Source organism: Bufo bufo, chromosome 3 (assembly GCF_905171765.1).
Source record: "Bufo bufo chromosome 3, aBufBuf1.1, whole genome shotgun sequence".
NCBI classification, from domain to species: domain Eukaryota; kingdom Metazoa; phylum Chordata; class Amphibia; order Anura; family Bufonidae; genus Bufo; species Bufo bufo.
In genome coordinates, this window is record NC_053391.1 from 246,755,958 (window position 1) to 246,779,990 (window position 24,033).

The following is a 24,033-nucleotide window of genomic DNA, read 5'->3' on the forward strand; positions in this document are numbered from 1 at the left end:
GACGCAGTGATACCCAGTATGTATACTTTTTTTTTATTTATGTAAGTTTTACACAATAATATCATTTTTGAAACAAAAAAAAAATCATGTTTTAGTGTCTCCATAGTCTGAGAGTCATAGTTTTTTCAGTTTTTGGGAGATTGTCTTAGGTAGGATCTCATTTTTTTCGGGATGAGATGACGGTTTGATTAGCACTATTTTGGGGTGCATATGACTTTTTGATCGCTTGCTATTACACTTTTTGTGATGTAAGGTGACAAAAATTGCTTTTTTTACATCGTTTTTTATATTTTTTTTACGGTGTTCACCTGAGGGGTTAGGTCATGGGGTATTTTTATAGAGCAGGTTATTACGGACACGGCGATACCTAATATGTATACTTTTTTTAATTTACTTAAGTTTTACACAATAACAGCTTTTTTAAAACAAAAGAAATTATGTTTTAGGCTCTCCATATTCTGAGCTATATTTTTTTTTTACGGGCGATTTTCTTAGGTTGGATCTAATTTTTTGCGGGATGAGATGACGGTTTGATTGGCACTATTTTGGGGTGCATATGACTTTTTGATCGCTTGCCATTACACTTTTTGTGATGTAAGGTGACAAAAAATTGCTTTTTTTTACATCGTTTTTATATTTTTTTTTTTACGGTGTTCATCTGAGGGGTTAGGTCATGTGATATTTTTATAGAGCAGGTTATTACGGACACGGCGATACCTAATATGTATACTTTTTTTTTATTTACTTAAGTTTTTCACAACAGCTTTTTTAAAACAAAAAAAATGATGTTTTAGTGTCTCCATATTCTGAGCCATATATTTTTTTTTGGGCGATTGTCTTAGGTAGGGGCTAATATTTTGTGGGATGAGGTGACGGTTAGATTGGTACTATTTTGGTGGGCATACGCCTTTTTAATCGCTTGCTGTTGTACTTTTTGTGATGTAAGGTGACCATTTTTATTTTATTTAGCACAGTTTTTATTTTTTATTTTTTACGGTGTTCATCTGAGGGGTTAGGTCATGTGATATGTTTATAGAGCCGGTCGATATGAACGCGGCGACACCTAATATGTCTACTTTATTTATTTTTTCCTATTTTCTACCAATTTTTTTTACTTTATTTGGGGAAATGATGTTTGTTTGTTTTTTTACTTGAAACTTAATTTTTTGGGGGGAAAACTTCTGTATTGGAATGCATTGGCTGTATGAGTAATAAAGTGTGTATTACTCATACAGCTTCCGGCCTGTGAGATCCAGGGGGCTGGATCTCACAGGTTCGTCACCAGAAGGCAGCGCCGATGCCTAAGGAAGGCATCGCGCTGCCTTCCATGCCATCGGGTCCCCCTTACAGCCGCAGGGGGACCTAATGGCACCTCCGACCACCCGCCGCAACTCCCGTAAAAGTCGCATACCGCAGGTCTGAATTGACCTGCGGTGATCGCAGGCACCTTGTTCAGATCACCGCCCACTGCGCAACGGTGATTGGAAATACACAGGACGTACAGGTACGCCCTGTGTCCTTAAGTACCAGGACATCAGGGCGTACCTGTACACCCGGTGTCCTTAAGAGGTTAAAGGGGCTGAGCTGCACTTAGGTCATGTCACCGATGAACGAGATTTGCAAGAACATCCATCCTGAGCCGCAAGAATCTCGCGAGAACTGGAGCTTCTTCTCCCTGGCTAAGAGCGGAGCGCGCTGATTGGATGCGCTCCGTGCCAGGGAGAAGACACGCCCGGGAGAACTATTGCAGGCCCACCCAGTTGAGCCGGATGGCTCATTAGCATAGAAGGCGGGAAATATTGCGGGTGGGCACCGCGGACAAACAGGGGCACTGAGTGCAAAATGAACAACTGAATAAGCATCACCGGGGGCCGGCAAGTAAGGGTATATCTTTAGTTTAACTTGCATTTTCAGGTGAAAGGTCCTCTTTAAAACCATTTTGTAGCGTCCCACATTTTCGAATGGTGATAAAAAGACAGCACAGCAGCAATATTCGATGAGTTAGATATAGGAGTCTTTACTTATCTTTTATGTATAGGAGCTTGTCTGAAGCCTTCTGGTAGTAATCGCTGTAGCAGTAGTCAGGCTATACACTGTAGGGTATGAAGATTTTATGTTCGGCGTCCCACGTGTATCGGACTTAACTTTTGGCGTCCCATGTGTTACTAAATTCGAACACGGATTCGGTAGTTATCAACCCAGGCACTACGATAATCGAGTCCCGCACATTCGATGGATCTTTTTTCGGGTACAGCAAAAGTAAGTGCTTGCCTCTTCCTCGATCCTGTTTGCTGTACCTGGAGAGTAACGCCCACAGGATCGAGGAAGAGGCAAGCACTTACTTTTGCTGTACCCGAAAAAAGATCCATCCAATGTGCGGGACTCGATTATCGTAGTGTCTGGGTTGATAACTACCAAATCCGTGTTTGAAGGTAGTGACACGTGGGACGCCGAAAGTTAAGTCCGATACACGTGGGACGTCAAACACAAAATCTTCATACCCTACAGTGTACAGCCTGACTACTGCTACAGCGATTACTAGCAGAAGGCTTCAGACAAGCTCTTATACATACAAGATAAGTAAAGACTCCTATATCTAACTCATCGAATATTGCTGCTGTGCCGATTTTTTATCACCATTCGAAAATGTGGGATGCCACGAAATGGTTTTAACATAGACGGCCTTAGATCATATCATTATTTACCACAATATTATTGAAAGTCCTCCATAGGTTCCTGCAGATTTAGGAACCTAATCTGGATGTGGTGTTGACCTGCGTTTTTTGTGGTACTGGACATTTTAATTGAAACCCCCCTTTTTTACATCACTTTTATATTATCTATATTGCTCTATTGACTACCATTTTATGCTTCTATGACACATCGTATTTTGTTTCATTGTTGCTGATTTTATATTGCCATTGTCATCTATTTTAGATTATGTTCAATAAATCGTATTATATTAGAATTTTCCGATTTCGATGTGACTCCATGTGTTGAGTGCCCTTCTAAATATTTCAATCCTGCCACATTCCTAATCTCTTGATTTGGGTGCATCAACCTTAGTTGGAGGACCGTAGAAATCCTAAATCAGGGTGAGCCGCCCCATATACCGTACTTTACATATCATTACATGTCCACCGATTCTGTGATTTCCATAATCACATGATTTTCCTTTCTTAGCATTGCAATTTCATTGTTGAAGAATATAAATCTTAAGACTAGACATTTCATATGCTGTTATGCCATTCAATATTATGTCACCATTTATATTTATCATTTGTTTACTATTTTGATTGCATAACTACATGCTTACCGTATATAATAAAATGTGAATAGTAGCTCTTGATACACTTTTTTCTACTCCTGCATTATATATCTGATTGTATTTTTGTATATGTCCTTAGGCTGTATCGACAGCGCTATGAGATGCCACACTGTGTGGAAACTGAAAGACGTATTTTGCATCTCTCAGGAGACTTCTCTGCACCAGCTGAATTCTTTGTTACTTTGTCAGTGTTTGCTTTCTTGTATTCCATGTTTGCACTGGTAATTTACTTGGTCTTCCATGAACGATACACTCAGATACGGAGAGTTCCAATTGTGGTAAGTGGCTCTAGTAAGAACTATTAATAGGGAACTAAAAAAAAAAAGGGAGAGCTGGATGAAACTTTTAAAAATACTAATGAGATGCATTTATAATTGTTGGAAACGATTGACTTCAAGGCAGATTAAATGGGTTATTCCATGAGTAATGTGAAAAATGAAAAGCAGATATATACTACATGTAAGTTCTTTCTAACAAATTTAGAACCAGCTATGTCCCTGACATGGATTCAGATATCCCCCATTAATTGCTGCAATTGCTCTGCTAGCTCAGGGGGTGTGCACTTTCTGATGCAGCTTATGGCAGTTGAAGGATGGAACTGAGCATGTATGTCAACCTCAGTGAGCTGGACAGAGAATTTAGAAAAAGGGCAAACAGCAGGTGGCACTATACAGATAGATTTCAGTGAATAATGCCTAGAAGAAATTTAGTAACATATATCATGCTATATAGTAGCCCCAATGCCTGCCTGTCCCATTGCACTTCCAGGTGCATGACACAGAAATAAAGCCTGAAGGGGCTGGCTGTGTGGCTAAGTACAATAGATAAGCTATCCCCTTCCTCTGTTTCTGTCACCGCCAGCTCTCTGAGAAGCTGTGGCAGACGTTCTTCTGTACCTCTTGCATGATGTTCTTTGTTTTGGTTTCACTTTGTCATCTCTTTTCCTTCTCCCAGCTGTCATCTATTTACACTGATTGCCTCCCTTTATATTCCCTCCCATACTGCCTCACTTTGCGGTTTATACTACTTCCTGGATTGTGTTCACTGCAAGAGGCTGCAACTGCTGGTTCCTCAGATAAGTCTTTTCCTTTATTTGTGTTTCCGTGCTGGCTTGATTCTAGGTGACCCTGACTCCCTCCGTATTTAGCGCAGGGAGCCGGTGGTCGTGTCCCCTCACTATTATAGGGTTTTTAGGTGTCACTCAGTCTAGGTACGAGGGCATGCAATCATCTATCATAAAGATCTTTGCATGGGAAAAGCAGTCAGGGAGAGCTCTAGGGGTTTTATAGGGCTCACCCATATGTTCCTTAGTTTGGGATCAAGTCAGTCGGATGTTTATTTATAACTTCCAGTTTTCTGCAACACCATCCGTGACATTATAAACCGCCATAACCGTCTTAAGCATGGATCCGGTTTCAGCCTTGATTGACCACATGCAGGGTCATTCACTGGAGGTAGCAGATCTCCATAAAACTGTGTCTCAGTTTCAGGTGACTGGTTCTGCTTGCGTTTATGGAGTTTGTTCCGAGCCTAAGATCTCGCTTCCGGATACGTTCTCCGGGGGTAGTGAGAATTTTGTTTTTTTAGAGAGGCTTGCAAACTCAATTTTCGCCTACTTCCCCATTCCTCTGGTGATGAGGAGCAGAGGGTGGGGATCATCATCTCGCTGCTCAGGGATAACGCTCAGTCTTGGGCCTCATCGCTGCCGGTGGGGGCACGGCCCCTCCGATCGGTGGATGAATTTTTTGTAGCCCTGGGGCAGGTATATGATGACCCGGATCGTATTGCTCTGGCTGAATCTAAACTGCGTCTTTTATGCCAGGGTAAACAGTCCGGAGAGATATATTGTTCAGAATTTCGGAGATGGGCAGCTGATACTGGTTGGAATGATGCTGCACTCCGAAGTCAATTTTGCCATGGTCTTTCGGAGGGATTGAAAGATGCTTTTGCCTTTCATGAGAGACCTGCCTCCTTGGAGTCTGCCATGTCTCGAGCTGTTCGTATTGACAGGCGTCTTAGAGAGAGAGGAGAGATCACTGTCTCATCCAGTGCGCAGGGGGCTCAGTCTATCTCAATCCCCTCTGAGGAGGAGGCCATGAAGCTGGGTTTGCTTGCCTCTGATAGTAGAGGATTCAGCTCTCAGAGGAGGGTTTGTTTCTGTTGTGGAGGTATAAATCATTTGGCAAATGTTTGCCCCTCTAGGAGATTCAGGGAGTTTTCTGAGGGTAATAAAGAAACAAAAAGAAAAAAACCCTCTAAAAACTTTCCATCTGTTACTGTTGGCAAGGTTGATGCGGAAATTGAAGGTTTGCCATTTGCTTGTAGTTCCCGTTTTGTCCTACCTGCCAGGGTGGCGCTAGATAGCAAGAACATTGTTTGTGAGATTTTTGTAGATAGTGGAGCAGCTGTCAATCTCATTGATAATCAATTTGCTATAACACATGGTTTCCAGGTATGCACTTTGGGAAAGGATATACCTGTTTTTGCTATCGATTCCGCTCCACTTTCTCAAAAATCGTTAAAGGGCATAGTTCACAATATCCGTTTGACTGTGGGTGATGCTCATGTTGAGGATATGTCATGTTTCATCCTAAGCGGATTACCTACTCCTCTAGTGTTGGGGCTACCCTGGCTCACTAAACATAACCCCACCATTGATAGGCAAGCAAAGCAAATAAATGGTTGGAGTGACTTTTGCAGAGAGAATTGCCTCACGGCGTCTCTTTCAGAGGTTTCTACCAAGACTGTACCATCTTTTCTCTCTGAATTTTCGGATGTGTTTTCAGAGAGTGGTGTCCAGGAGCTGCCCCCTCACTGGGAGTACGATTGCCCTATTAATCTCATCCCAGGCGCCAAGCTGCCAAAATCACGTTTATATAATCTCTCCCAACCTGAAAGAGTCGCTATGGTACTTATATCTCTGAGAGCCTGAGAAAGGGACACAGCCGACCCTCGAAGTCACCTGTTGCCGCTGTTTTTTTTTTTTTGTTAAGAAAAAAGATGGTTCTTTAAGAGCATATCTGGATTTCAGGGAGCTGAACTGTATCACAATTCGTGACCCTTATCTGCTTTCTCTGATCCCGGACCTGTTTAACCAGATTGTTGGGGCTCAAGTTTTTTCTAAGTTGGATTTAAGAGGGGCATACAACCTAGTCAGGGTCAGGGAAGGGGACGAATGGAAGACGGCCTTCAATACCCCTGAGCGTCATTTTGAGAATTTGGTTATGCCCTTTGGTTTGATCAATGCTCCAACCGTCTTCCAACATTTTGTGAACAGCATTTTTTATCATTTATTGGGGAAATTTGTACTGGTGTATCTAGATGACATTTAGATTTTTTCTCTTGATTTCAAAAACTCATAGGGACCACCTACGTCAGGTCTTGCTCATTCTGCGGGAGAATAAATTGTACGCTAAACTGGAAAAATGTGTGTTTGCGGTTCCAGAAATTCAATTTCTGGGTTTTCTTCTCTCCGCTTCTGGTTTTCGCATGGACCCTGAGAAGGTCCGCGCTGTGCTTGATTGGGAGCTTCCTGAGAATCAGAAGGCGCTGATGCGGTTTTTGGGTTTTGCCAATTATTACAGGAAGTTCATTTTGAATTATTCCTCTGTTGTTAAGCCACTCACTGATATGACTAAAAAGGGGGTCGATTTTTCCTCCTAGTCGGTAGATGCGCTTTAAGGCCTTTTCTAGTATCAAAGAGAGTTTTGCTTTCGCTCCCATCTTGGTACAACCTGATGTCTCTCTGCCTTTCATTGTTGAGGTGGACGCTTCTGAGGTGGGTGTGGGTGCTGTCTTGTCTCAGGGTCCATCTCCTGCCAAATGGCAACCGTGTGCCTTTTTCTCAAAGAAACTCTCCTCCGCAGAGAGAAATTACGATGTGGGAGATAGGGAGTTGTTGGCCATCAAATTAGCTTTTGAGGAATGGCGCCATTGGCTAGAGGGAGTCAGACACCCTATTACCGTGTTTACCGACCATAAGAATCTGGCCTACTTGGAATCAGCCAAGCGTCTGAACACGAGACAGGCCTGATGGTCTTTATTCTTTTCTAGGTTTCATTTTGTTGTCACGTTCCGCCCTGGGGTTAAAAATGTGAAGGCTGATGCCCTGTCATGTTGTTTTCCGGGAGGGGGGAACTTTAAAGACCCGGGTCCCATTTTGGCTGAAGGGGTGGTCGTCTCTGCTCTTTATCCTGATTTGGAGGCAGAGGTTCAGGCAGCCCAGGCAGAGGCTCCTGATCTTTGTCCTCCTGGGAGGTTGTTTGTGCCTCTCGCTTTACGACACAAGGTTTTTAAGGAGCACCACGATACTGTCCTTGCTGGGCACCCGGGGAGTAGAGCCACAGTGGATCTCATTGCTCGGAGATTCTGGTGGCCGGCTCTTCGTAAGACGGTTGAGGGTTTTGTGGCAGCCTGCGAGACCTGCGCTCGTGCCAAGGTCCCTCATTCACGGCCATCGGGTTCTCTCCTCCTGTTACCCATTCCTTCCTGTCCTTGGACGCATCTGTCCATGGACTTCATTACAGACCTGCCTCGTTCCTCGGGGAAGACTGTGATTCTGGTAGTAGTGGACCGTTTTAGCAAAATGGCGCATTTCATTCCCTTTCCTGGGTTACCCAATGCTAAAACGCTGGCGCAAGCATTTGTTGATCACATTGTCAAATTGCATGGCATTCCTTCAGACATAGTTTCTGATAGGGGCACGCAGTTTGTTTCCAGATTCTGGAAGGCCTTCTGTTCTCGCTAGGGGGTTCGGTTGTCGTTCTCTTCTGCTTTTCACCCACAGTCGAATGGCCAGACCGAATGCGTCAATCAGAATCTGCAGACATATCTGCGCTGTTTTGTGGCAGAGAATCAGGAGGATTGGTGTTCATTTTTGTCCCTTGCTGAGTTTGCTTTAAATAACCGTCGCCAGGAGTCCTCGGATAAGTCACAATTTTTTGGTGCATATGGGTTTCATCCGCAGTTTGGGACATTCTCTGGAGAGAGGTCTTCTGGTTTACCTGATGAGGAGAGATTTTCCTCGTCTTTGTCATTTATTTGGCAAAAGATTCAGGGTAATCTGAAGAGGATGAGTGAGAGATATAAGCGTGTGGCGGATAAGAGACGTGTGCCTGGTCCGGACCTGAATGTGGGTGATCTGGTGTGGTTGTCTACAAAGAATATCAAACTGAAGGTTCCCTCCTGGAAGTTGGGTCCTAAGTTTATTGGGCCTTACAAGATCCTGTCCGTCATCAATCCCGTTGCCTTCCGTCTTGATCTTCCTCAGACTTGGAAGATCCATAATGTTTTTCACAGGTCCCTATTAAAACCGTATGTCCAACCCACTGTACCCTCCTCTTTGCCTCCTCCTCCGATTGTTGTTGATGGTAATCTTGAATTTCAGGTCTCTAGGATTGTGGATTCTCGCATTATCCACGGTTCTCTCCAGTACCTCGTTCATTTGGAGGGTTATGGTCCTGAGGAGAGGATGTGGGTCCCAATGGCGGACATTAAGGCCACTCGTCTTATCAGGGCTTTCCATAGGTCCCATCCTGAGAAGGTGGGCTCTGAGTGTCCGGAGTCCACTCGTAGAGGGAGGGGTACTGTCACCGCCAACTCTCTGAGAAGCTGTGGCAGACGTTCTTCTGTACCTCTTGCATGATGTTCTTTGTTTTGGTTTCACTTTGTCATCTCTTTTCCTTCTCCCAGCTGTCATCTATTTACACTGATTGCCTCCCTTTATATTCCCTCCCATACTGCCTCACTTTGCGGTTTATACTACTTCCTGGATTGTGTTCACTGCAAGAGGCTGCAACTGCTGGTTCCTCAGATAAGTCTTTTCATTTATTTGTGTTTCCGTGCTGGCTTGATTCTAGGTGACCCTGACTCCCTCCGTATTTAGTGCAGGGAGTCGGTGGTCGTGTCTTCTCACTATTATAGGGTTTTCAGGTGTCACTCAGTCTAGGTACGAGGGCATGCAATCATCTATCATAAAGATCTTTGCATGGGAAAAGCAGTCAGGGAGAGCTCTAGGGGTTTTATAGGGCTCACCCATATGTTCCTTAGTTTGGGATCAAGTCAGTCGGATGTTTATTTATAACTTCCAGTTTTCTGCAACACCATCCGTGACAGTTTCTTTACTAGCCATGAAAGAGAAGTGGGATGACTTAGCTACCGCACTCCATTTTAATTTTCTGAGCATTAAAAGAACATTTTAACCATTCAGACAACCCCTTTACAGATCTTCTAGGCAAACACATAAAATTCACTTTTCAATACACTATTATACTGTATATAATTTATTAGAAAATTTATTCAATATCTTTTTTTTTTCTTATTTTCACATTTAAGAGCCAGGTAGGACCATTTGTGTTTGCCTGGATAATTGGGTGGTACCCTTACTTCACTGCACATGCTTCTGATGAGTTTGGCAAGTGTAGTGAAGCAAGATGTACCGTTTTTCATCTGTGCAATCTGCATGCACACAGTGCCACTGGAGATGAGTCCTGGACTCATCTTATGGTAAGTTACCGTATTTTTCGTTTTATAAGACACATTTTTTTCCCTCCAAAGTGGAGGGAAAAAGTCAGTGCATCTTATAAACGAAAGGTGACCCCAAATGTGCAGGCTACAGCAGCTCAGGAGTTCTCACTAACGGCTCCTGAGCTGCCATGAAACTGTGGGTGGGCGGCCGGGAGTTAGCGCCGGCTGGCAGCAGAAGTTAGTCTTCAGTGAAACCTCCAGCCCGCGCATAAATCACCTTGGGCAGGCTGGCGGCTTCACTAAAAGTGAAATAATGGCAGCAGCCCTCGTTTCCATTCACTATTACTATTGTTGGGCGGGCTGGCGGCCTCTCTGTATGCGCTGTACTGCCGCCAGCCCACACGTCCTTTACTCACCACAGCCGAAGCAGCAGGAGGATCCCTTCTCCTCTGTGCTGCCTGGCTATCCAGTTGATTGGTGGTGAGCGCATCCTGCTCCACCCCCCACCCCCCCGAATCAGCTCCCTACATGTCTATATTAAATATGACTATAACCCCCCTCATCCATAGGAAACCACTCATGTACTGCAGTATATGGGTGGATTCCTATGGATGTGGGGGGGGTTATATACATATTTAAAATAAACACTGTTCTGTAATTGGCATGTGTCTATATCAGGCATGCTCAACCTGCGGCCCTCCAGCTGTTGCAAAACTCCCAGCATACCTGAACAGCCTACAGCTATCACACTACAGCAGGGCTTTGTGGGAGTTGTAGTTTTACAACAGCTGGAGGGCCGCAGGTTGAGCATGCCTGGTCTATAATAAAGGGGTATTCTGATCTTAGACAATGGGGGCATATCGCTAGGATTTGCCCCCATTGTCTGATAGGTGCGGGTCCCACCACTGGGACCCACACCTATATCGAGAATGGAGCGGGGAGCGCTGTGGCTGGAGGACCCCAGATTTCCTGGGGTCCGTCCACCACCAAGCGCTAATCCCCGCCTCTCCCATAGAAGTGAATGGGAGCGTGCCGCGCATACGGCACTAGCCAAGCCAGCGCTCGGCTATTTTCGGCGGCCCCATAGAAATGAATCGAGGGCGGCTGTGCATGCACAGTGCGCTCTCCTTCACTTTCGGGGCTCCGGTCTCGATATAGGTGCGGGTCCCAGTGGTGAGACCCGCACCTATAAGACAATGGGGGCATATCCTAGCAATATGCCCCCATTGTCTGAGATGAGAAAACCCCTTTAAATATGACTATAACCCCCCTTATCCATAGGAATGCACCCATGAACTGCAGTATATGGGTGGATTCCTATGGATGAGGGGGGTTATAGTCATATTTAATATGGACAGTCCAGGGACTGTTCTGTAATTGGCATGTGTATATATGAAATATGACTATAACCCCCCTCATCCATAGGAATGGGTGCATTCCTATGGATGAGGGGGGTTATACGGTAGTCATATCAGTTACCGTAAGCTTATATTGGTACAGTCCCTGGACAGTGTTCATATTTAATGTCACTATAACTCCCCTCATACTTAAGAATATACCAATGTACAGTACCTACAGTACTTCAGTGTATTCTTTAGGATGATGGGGGTTATATCCACAGATTCCCCCATAACAGTATCATCCACAGATTCCCCATTATAGTGTCATCCATAGATCCCCCATAACAGTGTCATCCACAGATCCCCCATAACAGTGTCATCCACAGATCCCCCATAACAGTGTGTCATCCACAGATCCCCCATAACAGTGTGTCATCCACAGATCCCCCATAACAGTGTGTCATCCACAGATCCCCCATAACAGTGTGTCATCCACAGATCCCCCATAACAGTGTGTCATCCACAGATACCCCATAACAGTGCGTCATCCACAGATCCCCATAACAGTGCGTCATCCTCAGACCACCATTAGTTCAAAACCCAGCACACCTTTTGGTTCAAAATATTTTTTTCTTATTTTCCTCCTCAAAAACCATCAGGTGCGTTTTATAAAGCGAAAAATATGGTACATCTTCATTTACTGAACTTTATAGAGCCAAACAGGTTTGACATGCGCAGGTTTGGGACCCTAAATCCCAGCTGCATAACATCATGCTGATAGTCCTAAACCAGGTGACATGTTCCCTTTAATAAAAAAGACATTATAGGACATTCTAAGTAATGGATTTGCATGGTTATTGTTGGGGGAGGGGGGGGGGACTTATCTGGTTTGGCTTATGTACGTTGCTATTTATATAGACATCACTGTACAACTGTTTATGAAAAAGGGCAATATTTGTACTCTTATCTTGCTTTATCATTTATCAACACAAATATATGTCATTTCTTTATCTTTTGTATATGACAAAATGTTATTTCAATAAAAAATATATTTCATTAAAAAAAAAAAGTAATGGATTTGAAGAATTTAACCACCTCAGCCCCCAGTGCTTAAACACCCTGAAAGACCAGGCCACTTTTTACACCTAGGCTGCAAAAAAGTGTCACACATCTGGTATCTCCGTACTCAGGAGAAGGTGGGGAATGTGTTTTGGGGTGTCATTTTATATATACCCATGCTGGGTGAGAGAAATATCTTGGTCAGATGCCAACTTTGTATAAAAAAATGGGAAAAGTTGTCTTTTGCCAAGATATTTCTCTCACCCAGCATGAGTATATGTAAAATGACACCCCAAAACACATTCCCCAACTTCTCCTGAGTACGGAGATACCAGATGTGTGACACTTTTTTGCAGCCTAGGTGGGCAAAGGACCCCATATTCCAAAGAGCACCTTTCGGATTTCACAGGTCATTTTTTACAGAATTTGATTTCAAACTCCTTACCACACATTTGGGCCCCTAGAATGCCAGGGCAGTATAACTACCCCACAAGTGACGCCATTTTGGAAAGAAGACACCCCAAGGTATTCCGTGAGGGGCATGGCAAGTTCCTAGAATTTTTTATTTTTTGTCACAAGTTAGTGGAAAATGATGATTTATTTTTTTTTTTTTTTCATACAAAGTCTCATATTCCACTAACTTGTGACAAAAAATAAAAACTTCCATGAACTCACTATGCCCATCAGCGAATACCTTGGGGTCTCTTCTTTCCAAAATGGGGTCACTTGTGGGGTAGTTATACTGCCCTGGCATTCTAGGGGCCCAAATGTGTGGTAAGGAGTTTGAAATCAAATTCTCTAAAAAATGACCTGTGAAATCCGAAAGGTTCTCTTTGGAATATGGGCCCCTTTGCCCACCTAGGCTGCAAAAAAGTGTCACACATCTGGTATCTCCGTACTCAGGAGAAGTTGAGGAATGTGTTTTGGGGTGTCTTTTTACATATACCCATGCTGGGTGAGATAAATATCTTGGTCAAATGCCAACTTTGTATAAAAAAATGGGAAAAGTTGTCTTTTGCCAAGATATTTCTCTCACCCAGCATGGGTATATGTAAAATGACACCCCAAAACACATTCCCCAACTTCTCCTGAGTACGGAGATACCAGATGTGTGACACTTTTTTGCAGCCTAGGTGGGCAAAGGGGCCCATATTCCAAAGAGCACCTTTCGGATTTCACAGGTCATTTTTTACAGAATTTGATTTCAAACTCCTTACCACACATTTGGGCCCCTAGAATGCCAGGGCAGTATAACTACCCACAAGTGACCCCATTTTGGAAAGAAGAGACCCCAAGGTATTCGCTGATGGGCATAGTGAGTTCATGGAAGTTTTTATTTTTTGTCACAAGTTAGTGGAATATGAGACTTTGTATGAAAAAAAAAAAAAAATCAGCATTTTCCACTAACTTGTGACAAAAAATAAAAAATTCTAGGAACTCGCCATGCCCCTCACGGAATACCTTGGGGTGTCTTCTTTCCAAAATGGGGTCACTTGTGGGGTAGTTATACTGCCCTGGCATTTTCCAGGGGCCCTAATGTGTGGTAAGTAGGTAAATGACCTGTGAAATCCTAAAGGTGCTCTTTGGAATATGGGCCCCTTTGCCCACCTAGGCTGCAAAAAAGTGTCACACATGTGGTATCGCCGTATTCAGGAGAAGTTGGGGAATGTGTTTTGGGGTGTCATTTTACATATACCCTTGCTGGGTGAGAGAAATATCTTGACAAAAGACAACTTTTCCCATTTTTTTATACAAAGTTGGCATTTGACCAAGATATTTCTCTCACCCAGCATGGGTATATGTAAAATGACACCCCAAAACACATTCCCCAACTTCTCCTGAGTACGGCGATACCAGATGTGTGACACTTTTTTGCAGCCTAGATGCGCAAAGGTGCCCAAATTCCTTTTAGGAGGGCATTTTTAGACATTTGGATACCAGACTTCTTCTCACGCTTTGGGGCCCCTAGAATGCCAGGGCAGTATAAATACCCCACATGTGACCCCATTTTGGAAAGAAGACACCCCAAGGTATTCAATGAGGGGCATGGCGAGTTCATAGAAATTTTTTTTTTTTGGCACAAGTTAGCGGAAATTGATATTTTTAATTTTTTTCTCACAAAGTCTCCCGTTCCGCTAACTTGGGACAAAAATTTCAATCTTTCATGGACTCAATATGCCCCTCACGGAATACCTGGGGGTGTCTTCTTTCCGAAATGGGGTCACATGTGGGGTATTTATACTGCCCTGGTATTCTAGGGGCCCTAAAGCGTGAGAAGAAGTCTGGAATATAAATGTCTAAAAATTTTTACGCATTTGGATTCCGTGAGGGGTATGGTGAGTTCATGTGAGATTTTATTTTTTGACACAAGTTAGTGGAATATGAGACTTTGTAAGAAAAAAAAAAAAAAAATTCCGCTAACTTGGGCCAAAAAAATGTCTGAATGGAGCCTTACAGGGGGGTGATCAATGACAGGGGGGTGATCAATGACAGGGGGGGTGATCAATGACAGGGGGGGTGATCAATGACAGGGGTGTGATCAATGACAGGGGGGTGATCAATGACAGGGGGGTGATCAATGACAGGGGGGTGATCAATGACAGGGGGGTGATCAATGACAGGGGGGTGATCAGGGAGTCTATATGGGGTGATAACCACAGTCATTGATCATGCCCCTGTAAGGCTTCATTCAGACGTCCGGATGCGTTTTGCGGATCCGATCCATCTATCAGTGCATCCGTAAAAATCATGCGGACATCTAAATGGAGCTTTACAGGGGGGTAATCAATGACAGGGGGGTGATCAGGGAGTCTATATGGGGTGATCACCACAGTCATTGATCATGCCCCTGTAAGGCTTCATTCAGACGTCCGGATGCGTTTTGCGGATCCGATCCATCTATCAGTGCATCCGTAAAAATCATGCGGACATCTGAATGGAGCTCTACAGGGGGGTAATCAATGACAGGGGGGTGATCAGGGAGTCTATATGGGGTGATCACCACAGTCATTGATCATGCCCCTGTAAGGCTTCATTCAGACGTCCGTATGCGTTTTGCGGATCCGATCCATCTATCAGTGGATCCGTAAAAATCATGCGGACATCTGAATGGAGCTTTACAGGGGGGTGATCAATGACAGGGGTGTAATCAATGACAGGGGGGTGATCAGGGAGTCTATATGGGGTGATCACCACAGTCATTGATCACGCCCCTGTAAGGCTTCATTCAGACGTCCGGATGCGTTTTGCGGATCCGATCCATCTATCAGTGGATCCGTAAAAATCATGCGGACATCTGAATGGAGCTCTACAGGGGGGTAATCAATGACAGGGGGGTGATCAGGGAGTCTATATGGGGTGATCACCACAGTCATTGATCATGCCCCTGTAAGGCTTCATTCAGACGTCCGTATGCGTTTTGCGGATCCGATCCATCTATCAGTGCATCCGTAAAAATCATGCGGACATCTGAATGGAGCTTTACAGGGGGTTGATCAATGACAGGGGTGTAATCAATGACAGGGGGGTGATCAATGAAAGGGGGGTGATCAGGGAGTCTATATGGGGTGATCACCCCCCTGTCATTGATCACCCCCCTATAAGGTTCCATTCAGATGTCCGTATGTGTTTTGCGGATCCGATCCATGTATCCGTGGATCCGTAAAAATCATACGGACATCTGAATGCAGCCTGGCAGGGGGGGTGATCAATGACAGGGGGGGTGATCAATGACAGGGGGGGTGATCAATGACAGGGGGGTGATCAGGGAGTCTATATGGGGTGATCACCACAGTCATTGATCACGCCCCTGTAAGGCTTCATTCAGACGTCCGGATGCGTTTTGCGGATCCGATCCATCTATCAGTGCATCCGTAAAAATCATGCGGACATCTGAATGGAGCTTTACAGGGGGGTAATCAATGACAGGGGGGTGATCAGGGAGTCTATATGGGGTGATCACCACAGTCATTGATCATGCCCCTGTAAGGCTTCATTCAGACGTCCGGATGCGTTTTGCGGATCGGATCCATCTATCAGTGCATCCGTAAAAATCATGCGGACATCTGAATGGAGCTTTACAGGGGGGTGATCAATGACAGGGGTGTAATCAATGACAGGGGGGTGATCAGGGAGTCTATATGGGGTGATCACCACAGTCATTGATCACGCCCCTGTAAGGCTTCATTCAGACGTCCGGATGCGTTTTGCGGATCCGATCCATCTATCAGTGCATCCGTAAAAATCATGTGGACATCTGAATGGAGCTTTACAGGGGGGTAATCAATGACAGGGGGGTGATCAGGGAGTCTATATGGGGTGATCACCACAGTCATTGATCATGCCCCTGTAAGGCTTCATTCAGACGTCCGGATGCGTTTTGCGGATCCGATCCATCTATCAGTGCATCCGTAAAAATCATGCAGACATCTGAATGGAGCTTTACAGGGGGGTGATCAATGACAGGGGTGTAATCAATGACAGGGGGGTGATCAGGGAGTCTATATGGGGTGATCACCACAGTCATTGATCACGCCCCTGTAAGGCTTCATTCAGACGTCCGGATGCGTTTTGCGGATCCGATCCATCTATCAGTGCATCCGTAAAAATCATGCGGACATCTGAATGGAGCTTTACAGGGGGTTGATCAATGACAGGGGTGTAATCAATGACAGGGGGGTGATCAGGGAGTCTATATGGGGTGATAACCACAGTCATTGATCATGCCCCTGTAAGGCTTCATTCAGACGTCCGTATGCGTTTTGCGGATCCGATCCATCTATCAGTGCATCCGTAAAAATCATGCGGACATCTGAATGGAGCTTTACAGGGGGGTGATCAATGACAGGGGTGTAATCAATGACAGGGGGGTGATCAGGGAGTCTATATGGGGTGATCACCACAGTCATTGATCATGCCCCTGTAAGGCTTCATTCAGACGTCCGGATGCGTTTTGCGGATCGGATCCATCTATCAGTGCATCCGTAAAAATCATGAGGACATCTGAATGGAGCTTTACAGGGGGGTGATCAGGGAGTCTATATGGGGTGATCACCACAGTCATTGATCATGCCCCTGTAAGGCTTCATTCAGACGTCCGGATGCGTTTTGCGGATCCGATCCATCTATCAGTGCATCCGTAAAAATCATGCGGACATCTGAATGGAGCTTTACAGGGGGGTGATCAATGACAGGGGGGTAATCAATGACAGGGGGGTGATCAGGGAGTCTATATGGGGTGATCACCACAGTCATTGATCATGCCCCTGTAAGGCTTCATTCAGACGTCCGGATGCGTTTTGCGGATCCGATCCATCTATCAGAGGATCCGTAAAAATCATGCAGACGTCTGAATGGAGCTTTACAGGGGGGTGATCAATGACAGGGGGGTAATCAATGACAGGGGGGTGATCAGGGAGTCTATATGGGGTGATCAGGGGTGATCAGGGGCTAATAAGGGGTTAATAAGTCACGGGGGGGGGGGGTGTAGTGTAGTGTAGTGGTGCTTGGTGCTACTTTACTGAGCTACCTGTGTCCTCTGGTGGTCGATCCAAACAAAGGGGACCACCAGAGGACCAGGTAGCAGGTATATTAGACGCTGTTATGAAAACAGCGTCTAATATACCTGTTAGGGGTTAAAAAAAACACATCTCCAGCCTGCCAGCGAACGATCGCCGCTGGCAGGCTGGAGATCAACTCTCTTACCTTCCGTTCCTGTGAGCGCGCGCGCCTGTGTGCGCGCGTTCACAGGAAATCTCGCGTCTCGCGAGAGGACGCGCCGGCGCGTCCAGGAGGAATGAATCAACCACCTCCAGGACGCGTCTGTGCGTACAGCGGTCCGGAGGTGGTTAAAGTGTAACTGTCATTCTTTTTTTATTTTGGTAATGTATAGGGGCAGTGATACTGACAATTTTTGTAATATACTTTAATTACTGAAATTGTACATTTCTATTAGAAAAATAGCTCTAAAGTGGCCTATTGTGAGCCTTAGCAACGCTCCTCTGTCTTTTGTTTACATAACTGGAGATATTCTCCAGGCTGACTGTGTTATGTAAACAGAAGACAGAGGAGCGTTGCTAAGGCTCAAAATAGACCACTTTAGAGCTATTTTTCTAATAGAAATGTACAATTTCAGTAATTAAAGTATATTACAAAAATGGTTAGAATCACTGCCCCTATACATTACAAAAATTACAAAAAATGACAGTTACACACTTGCCGCACACCTAACGCTGAAAGGCGTCATTGCGGCGGCTCTCCCAGGCTATGCTAACGCCGATTGGCGTCATCTCGCGTGAGCCGAGATTTCCTGTGAACGCGCGCACACAGGCGCGCGCGTTCACAGGATCGGAAGGTAAGAGAGTGGATCTCAAGTCTGCCAGCGGCGATCGTTCGCTGGCAGGCTGGAGATGCGATTTTTTTAACCCCTAACAGGTATATTAGACGCTGTTTTGATAACAGCGTCTATTATACCTGCTACCTGGTCCTCTGGTGGTCCCTTTTGTTTGGATCGACCACCAGAGGACACAGGCAGCTCAGCAATATGTAGCACCAAACACCACTACACTACCCCCCCCTGTCACTTATTATCCCCTTATTAACCCCTGATCACCCCATATAGACTCCCTGATCACCCCCCTGTCATTGATCACCCCCCTGTCATTGATCACCCCCTTGTAAGGCTCCATTCAGACGTCCGTATGATTTTTACGAATCCACTGATACATGGATCGGATCCGCAAAACACATACGGACGTCTGAATGGAGCCTTACAGGGGGGTGATCAATGACGGGGGTGATCACCCCATATAGACTCCCTGATCACCCCCCTGTCATTGATCACCCCCCTGTCATTGATCACTCCCCTGTAAGGCTGCATTCAGATGTCCGTATGTTTTTTACGGATCCACGGATACATGGATCGGATCCGCAAAACACATACAGACGTCTGAATGGAGCCTTACAGGGGGGTGATCACCCCATATAGACTCCCTGATCACCCCCCTGTCATTGATCACCCCCCTGTCATTGATCACCCCCCTGTAAGGCTGCATTCAGATGTCCGTATGTTTTTTACGGATCCACGGATACATGGATCGGATCCGCAAAACACATACGGACATCTGAATGGAGCCTTATAGGGGGGTGATCACCCCATATAGACTCCCTGATCACCCCCCTGTCATTGATCACCCCCCTGTCATTCATCTCCCCCCTGTAAGGCTGCATTCAGATGTCCGTATGTTTTTTACGGATCCACGGATACATGGATCGGATCCGCAAAACACATACGGACATCTGAATGGAGCCTTATAGGGGGGTGATCAATGACAGGGGGGTGATCACCCCATATAGACTCCCTGATCACCCCCCTGTCATTGATCACCCCCCTGTCATTGATCACCCCCCTGTAAGGCTGCATTCAGATGTCCATTTGTTTTTTACGGATCCACGGATACATGGATCGGATCCGCAAAACACATACGGACATCTGAATGGAGCCTTATAGGGGGGTGATCAATGACAGGGGGGTGATCACCCCATATAGACTCTCTGATCACCCCCCTGTCATTGATCACCCCCCTGTAAGGCTCCATTCACACATTTTTTTGGCCCAAGTTAGCGGAAATTATTATTTTTTTTCTTACAAAGTCTCATATTCCACTAACTTGTGTCAAAAAATAAAATCTCACATGAACTCACCATACCCCTCACGGAATCCAAATGCGTAAAAAATTTTACACATTTATATTCCAGACTTCTTCTCACGCTTTAGGGCCCCTAGAATGCCAGGGCAGTATAAATACCCCACATGTGACCCCATTTCGGAAAGAAGACACCCCAAGGTATTCCGTGAGGGGCATATTGAGTCCATGAAAGATTGAAATTTTTGTCCCAAGTTAGCGGAAGGGGAGACTTTGTGAGAAAAAAGATATATATCAATTTCCGCTAACTTGTGCCAAAAAAAAAAAAAAATTTATATGAACTCGCCATGCCCCTCATTGAATACCTTGGGGTGTCTTCTTTCCAAAATGGGGTCACATGTGGGGTATTTATACTGCCCTGGCATTTTAGGGGCCCTAAAGCGTGAGAAGAAGTCTGGGATCCAAATGTCTAAAAATGCCCTCATAAAAGGAATGTGGGCCCCTTTGCGCATCTAGGCTGCAAAAAAGTGTCACACATCTGGTATCGCCGTACTCAGGAGAAGTTGGGCAATGTGTTTTGGCGTGTCATTTTACATATACCCATGCTGGGTGAGATAAATATCTTGGTCAAATGCCAACTTTGGATAAAAAATGGGAAAAGTTGTCTTTTGCCAAGATATTTCTCTCACCCAGCATGGGTATATGTAAAATGACACCCCAAAACACATTGCCCAACTTCTCCTGAGTACGGCAATACCAGATGTGTGACACTTTTTTGCAGCCTAGGTGGGCAAAGGGGCCCACATTCCAAAGAGCACCTTTCGGATTTCACCGGCCATTTTTTACAGATTTTGATTTCAAACTACTTCTCACGCATTCGGGCCCCTAAAATGCCAGGGCAGTATAACTACCCCACAAGTGACCCCATTTTGGAAAGAAGACACCCCAAGGTATTCCGTGAGGGGCATGGCGAGTTCCTAGAATTTTTTATTTTTTGTCACAAGTTAGTGGAATATGAGACTTTGTAAGAAAAAAAAAATAATAAAAATCATCATTTTCCACTAACTTGTGACAAAAAATAAAAAATTCTAGGAACTCGCCATGCCCCTCACGGAATACCTTGGGGTGTCTTCTTTCCAAAATGGGGTCACTTGTGGGGTAGTTATACTGCCCTGGCATTCTAGGGGCCCAAATGTGTGGTAAGGAGTTTGAAATCAGAATCTGTAAAAAATGGCCGGTGAAATCCTAAAGGTGCTCTTTGGAATGTGGGCCCCTTTGCCCACCTAGGCTTCAAAAAAGTGTCACACATGTGGTATCGCCGTACTCAGGAGAAGTTGGGCAATGTGTTTTGGGGTGTCATTTTACATATACCCATGCTGGGTGAGATAAATATCTTGGTCAAATGCCAACTTTGTATAAAAAAATGGGAAAAGTTGTCTTTTGCCAAGATATTTCTCTCACCCAGCATGGTTATATGTAAAATGACACCCCAAAACACATTGCCCAACTTCTCCTGAGTACGGCAATACCACATGTGTGACACTTTTTTGCAGCCTAGGTGGGCAAAGGGGCCCACATTCCAAAGAGCACCTTTCGGATTTCACCGGCCATTTTTTACAGATTTTGATTTCAAACTACTTCGCACGCATTTGGGCCCCTAAAATGCCAGGGCAGTATAACTACCCCACAAGTGACCCCATTTTGGAAAGAAGACACCCCAAGGTATTTCGTGATGGGCATAGTGAGTTCATGGAAGTTTTTATTTTTTGTCACAAGTTAGTGGAATATGAGACTTTGTAAGAAAAAAAAAAAAAATCATCATCTTCCGCTAACTTGTGACAAAAAATAAAAAGTTCTATGAACTCACTATGCCCATCAGCGAATACCTTAGGGTGTCTACTTTCCGAAATGGGGTCATTTGTGGGGTGTTTGTACTGTCTGGCCATTGTAGAACCTCAGGAAACATGACAGGTGCTCAGAAAGTCAGAGCTGCTTCAGAAAGCGGAAATTCACATTTTGTAGTTTGTAAATGCTATAACTTTTACCCAAACCATTTTTTTTTACCCAAACATTTTTTTTTTATCAAAGACATGTAGAACAATAAATTTAGAAAAAAATTTACATATGGATGTCGTTTTTTTGCAAAATTTTACAACTGAAAGTGAAAAATGTCATTTTTTTGCAAAAAAATCGTTAAATTTCGATTAATAACAAAAAAAGTAAAAATGTCAGCAGCAATGAAATACCACCAAATGAAAGCTCTATTAGTAAGAAGAAAAGGAGGTAAAATTCATTTGGGTGGTAAGCTGCATGACCGAGCAATAAACCGCTAAATTTGTGGAGTGCCGATTTGGAAAAAAGGGCCTGGTCACTAGGGGGGTATAAACCTGTGGTCCTTAAGTGGTTAAAGACAAATATTTGATCTCTTTATTTGCATTTACTGTTATATTTTCTTATACAGTGTATAGTATGTTACATTTCACTGCTGTGTATACCCTATTTACACTAGAACTGCTCTATCACCCAAGACCAAAGGCCTTCATTATGTTAATATCATTTTGCAGGATTTCTGTGTGACAGGAGTCTTTACCTTCTTGTGGCTTGTAGCTGCTTCAGCCTGGGGAAAGGGTCTCACGGATGTGAAATTAGCTACTCACCCATCTAGCATCCTTTCATCAATGCCAGTGTGCCAGTTAGAAATCGCATCTTGCTCTGCTGGTGTTACACCATTCTATGGCCTCGCCAATATATCTGTGGTAAGAGTACTTAAAAATTAAATCAGTGCTGTCTACCTAAAAATGTACCGAAAAGAAAATGTTAGAATTATTATTAATCTTAAGAGAACATTACAATGATTAATCTTAAAGGGGTTGTGCAGTGGCATAATATTGATGACCTATCCTCAGAGATATACAGCAGAAAGCAGTTAAAGGAGATTTCCAACCACATAAAATATTTTACAAACAGTTTACAATGGTATAAAATAACAGGAGCAGGAATACTCACCTCACCTATCCAAAGCCTCTCCCATGCTGATGCTTCCCTGGTAGCCCGCCAGTCTATGCTTACCAGGCTCCAGCAACGACGTGGTGTGTTGACACTTGACTGATGCAATCACTGGTTGTATTGGTGATGTGTTGATATCACTGAGGTTACCTCTATTGCCAGTGATTCACTACAGCAGTCTCCTGTCATCTCAATGCAACGTCACTGGAGCCAGGTGACTGTCGGGAAAACAGGAAAGCTTTAACATGGGAGTAGCAGGGGATTGGGAAGGTGATTGTTCATCTTTTTTGTTAGTCTTTGTTATTTTATACCATGTTAAGCGGTTTATAAAGGAAATCATGGTGTTAGAAAATCCCTTTAAAATTATTGTGCCCCAGCATGCTTTTGCTTAATGGCACAAAAGTAGAGGCATTCTTTATTATAGTCAGCAAAAACAGCCTGTTCTAGTCACAACTGTCCCCACATGCTCATAGGACTCTAGTTATGCCCGTTTGGTATACAACAGCTTACAATTAGACTTAATTTTCTTTGCTTTCACCTACAGCTCTTTGGATTTTTGAATTTTTTCACCTGGGCAGCCAATGCATGGTTTGTGTTCAAGGAAACTGCATGGAGCAAACAAGCGGCCAGTAAAGAGGAGTCTGCTGAGCGTGGGGAGGCTGAAGATCTCCAGTGATCCCTCATCACTTCCCACCTAGATCGGGATGTCTTTCTCTAACTGTCACTCTACTTGTTCATTAGTGTGGACTTCTCAATGGACTCTTGTCTTGTTCTTACTTACTGTTCCCCAGCATTTGGTTGTCATCTTGAACCAAAGTTATCCACTCCAATACAATCATTTTTTTCCATCTTTCTGTTTTCCAAAGTCATTAATGCGTCTAGAAGGTTTTACCTCCTCTGGTGCTATCTTTTAAATAAAATGATGTCCGCTTTCTCTCTATGTTCAGACTCTTACCTCAAGCAGGTCTACCTGTCAGGTGAATGCTTCCAATGGAGGAGTTAGTTGTAGCAGGTCTACAACTATGAAGTGTTTAACAGTCAATTAAGTAACACAAAACCGGTCTGACAAAACACATAGACATTTATTAGTACCAGGTCACGCAGTTTTTTGGCGCTGATTTTGGAGCACGTCTGCCCTTAAAATCAGTTCCAAAAATGCCACAAAACAGCCTCCCATTCATTTCAATGGGAA

At 44.4% G+C, this 24,033-nt stretch overlaps 1 protein-coding gene across 1 annotated transcript in view; it reads left to right on the forward strand.

The window, feature by feature from the left end:
* SYPL2 (synaptophysin like 2) overlaps positions 1-23,775 on the forward strand; it is a 40,477-nt gene extending 16,702 nt beyond the window's left edge. The window contains exons 4-6 of the mRNA XM_040424074.1: positions 3,408-3,606; positions 22,400-22,591; positions 23,386-23,775. Of these exons, the coding sequence (XP_040280008.1) occupies positions 3,408-3,606; positions 22,400-22,591; positions 23,386-23,517 (523 nt within the window). The 3' untranslated portion in view covers positions 23,518-23,775. The remainder of the gene's footprint in view (positions 1-3,407; positions 3,607-22,399; positions 22,592-23,385) is intronic.
* Positions 23,776-24,033: the final 258 nt, after the last annotated feature.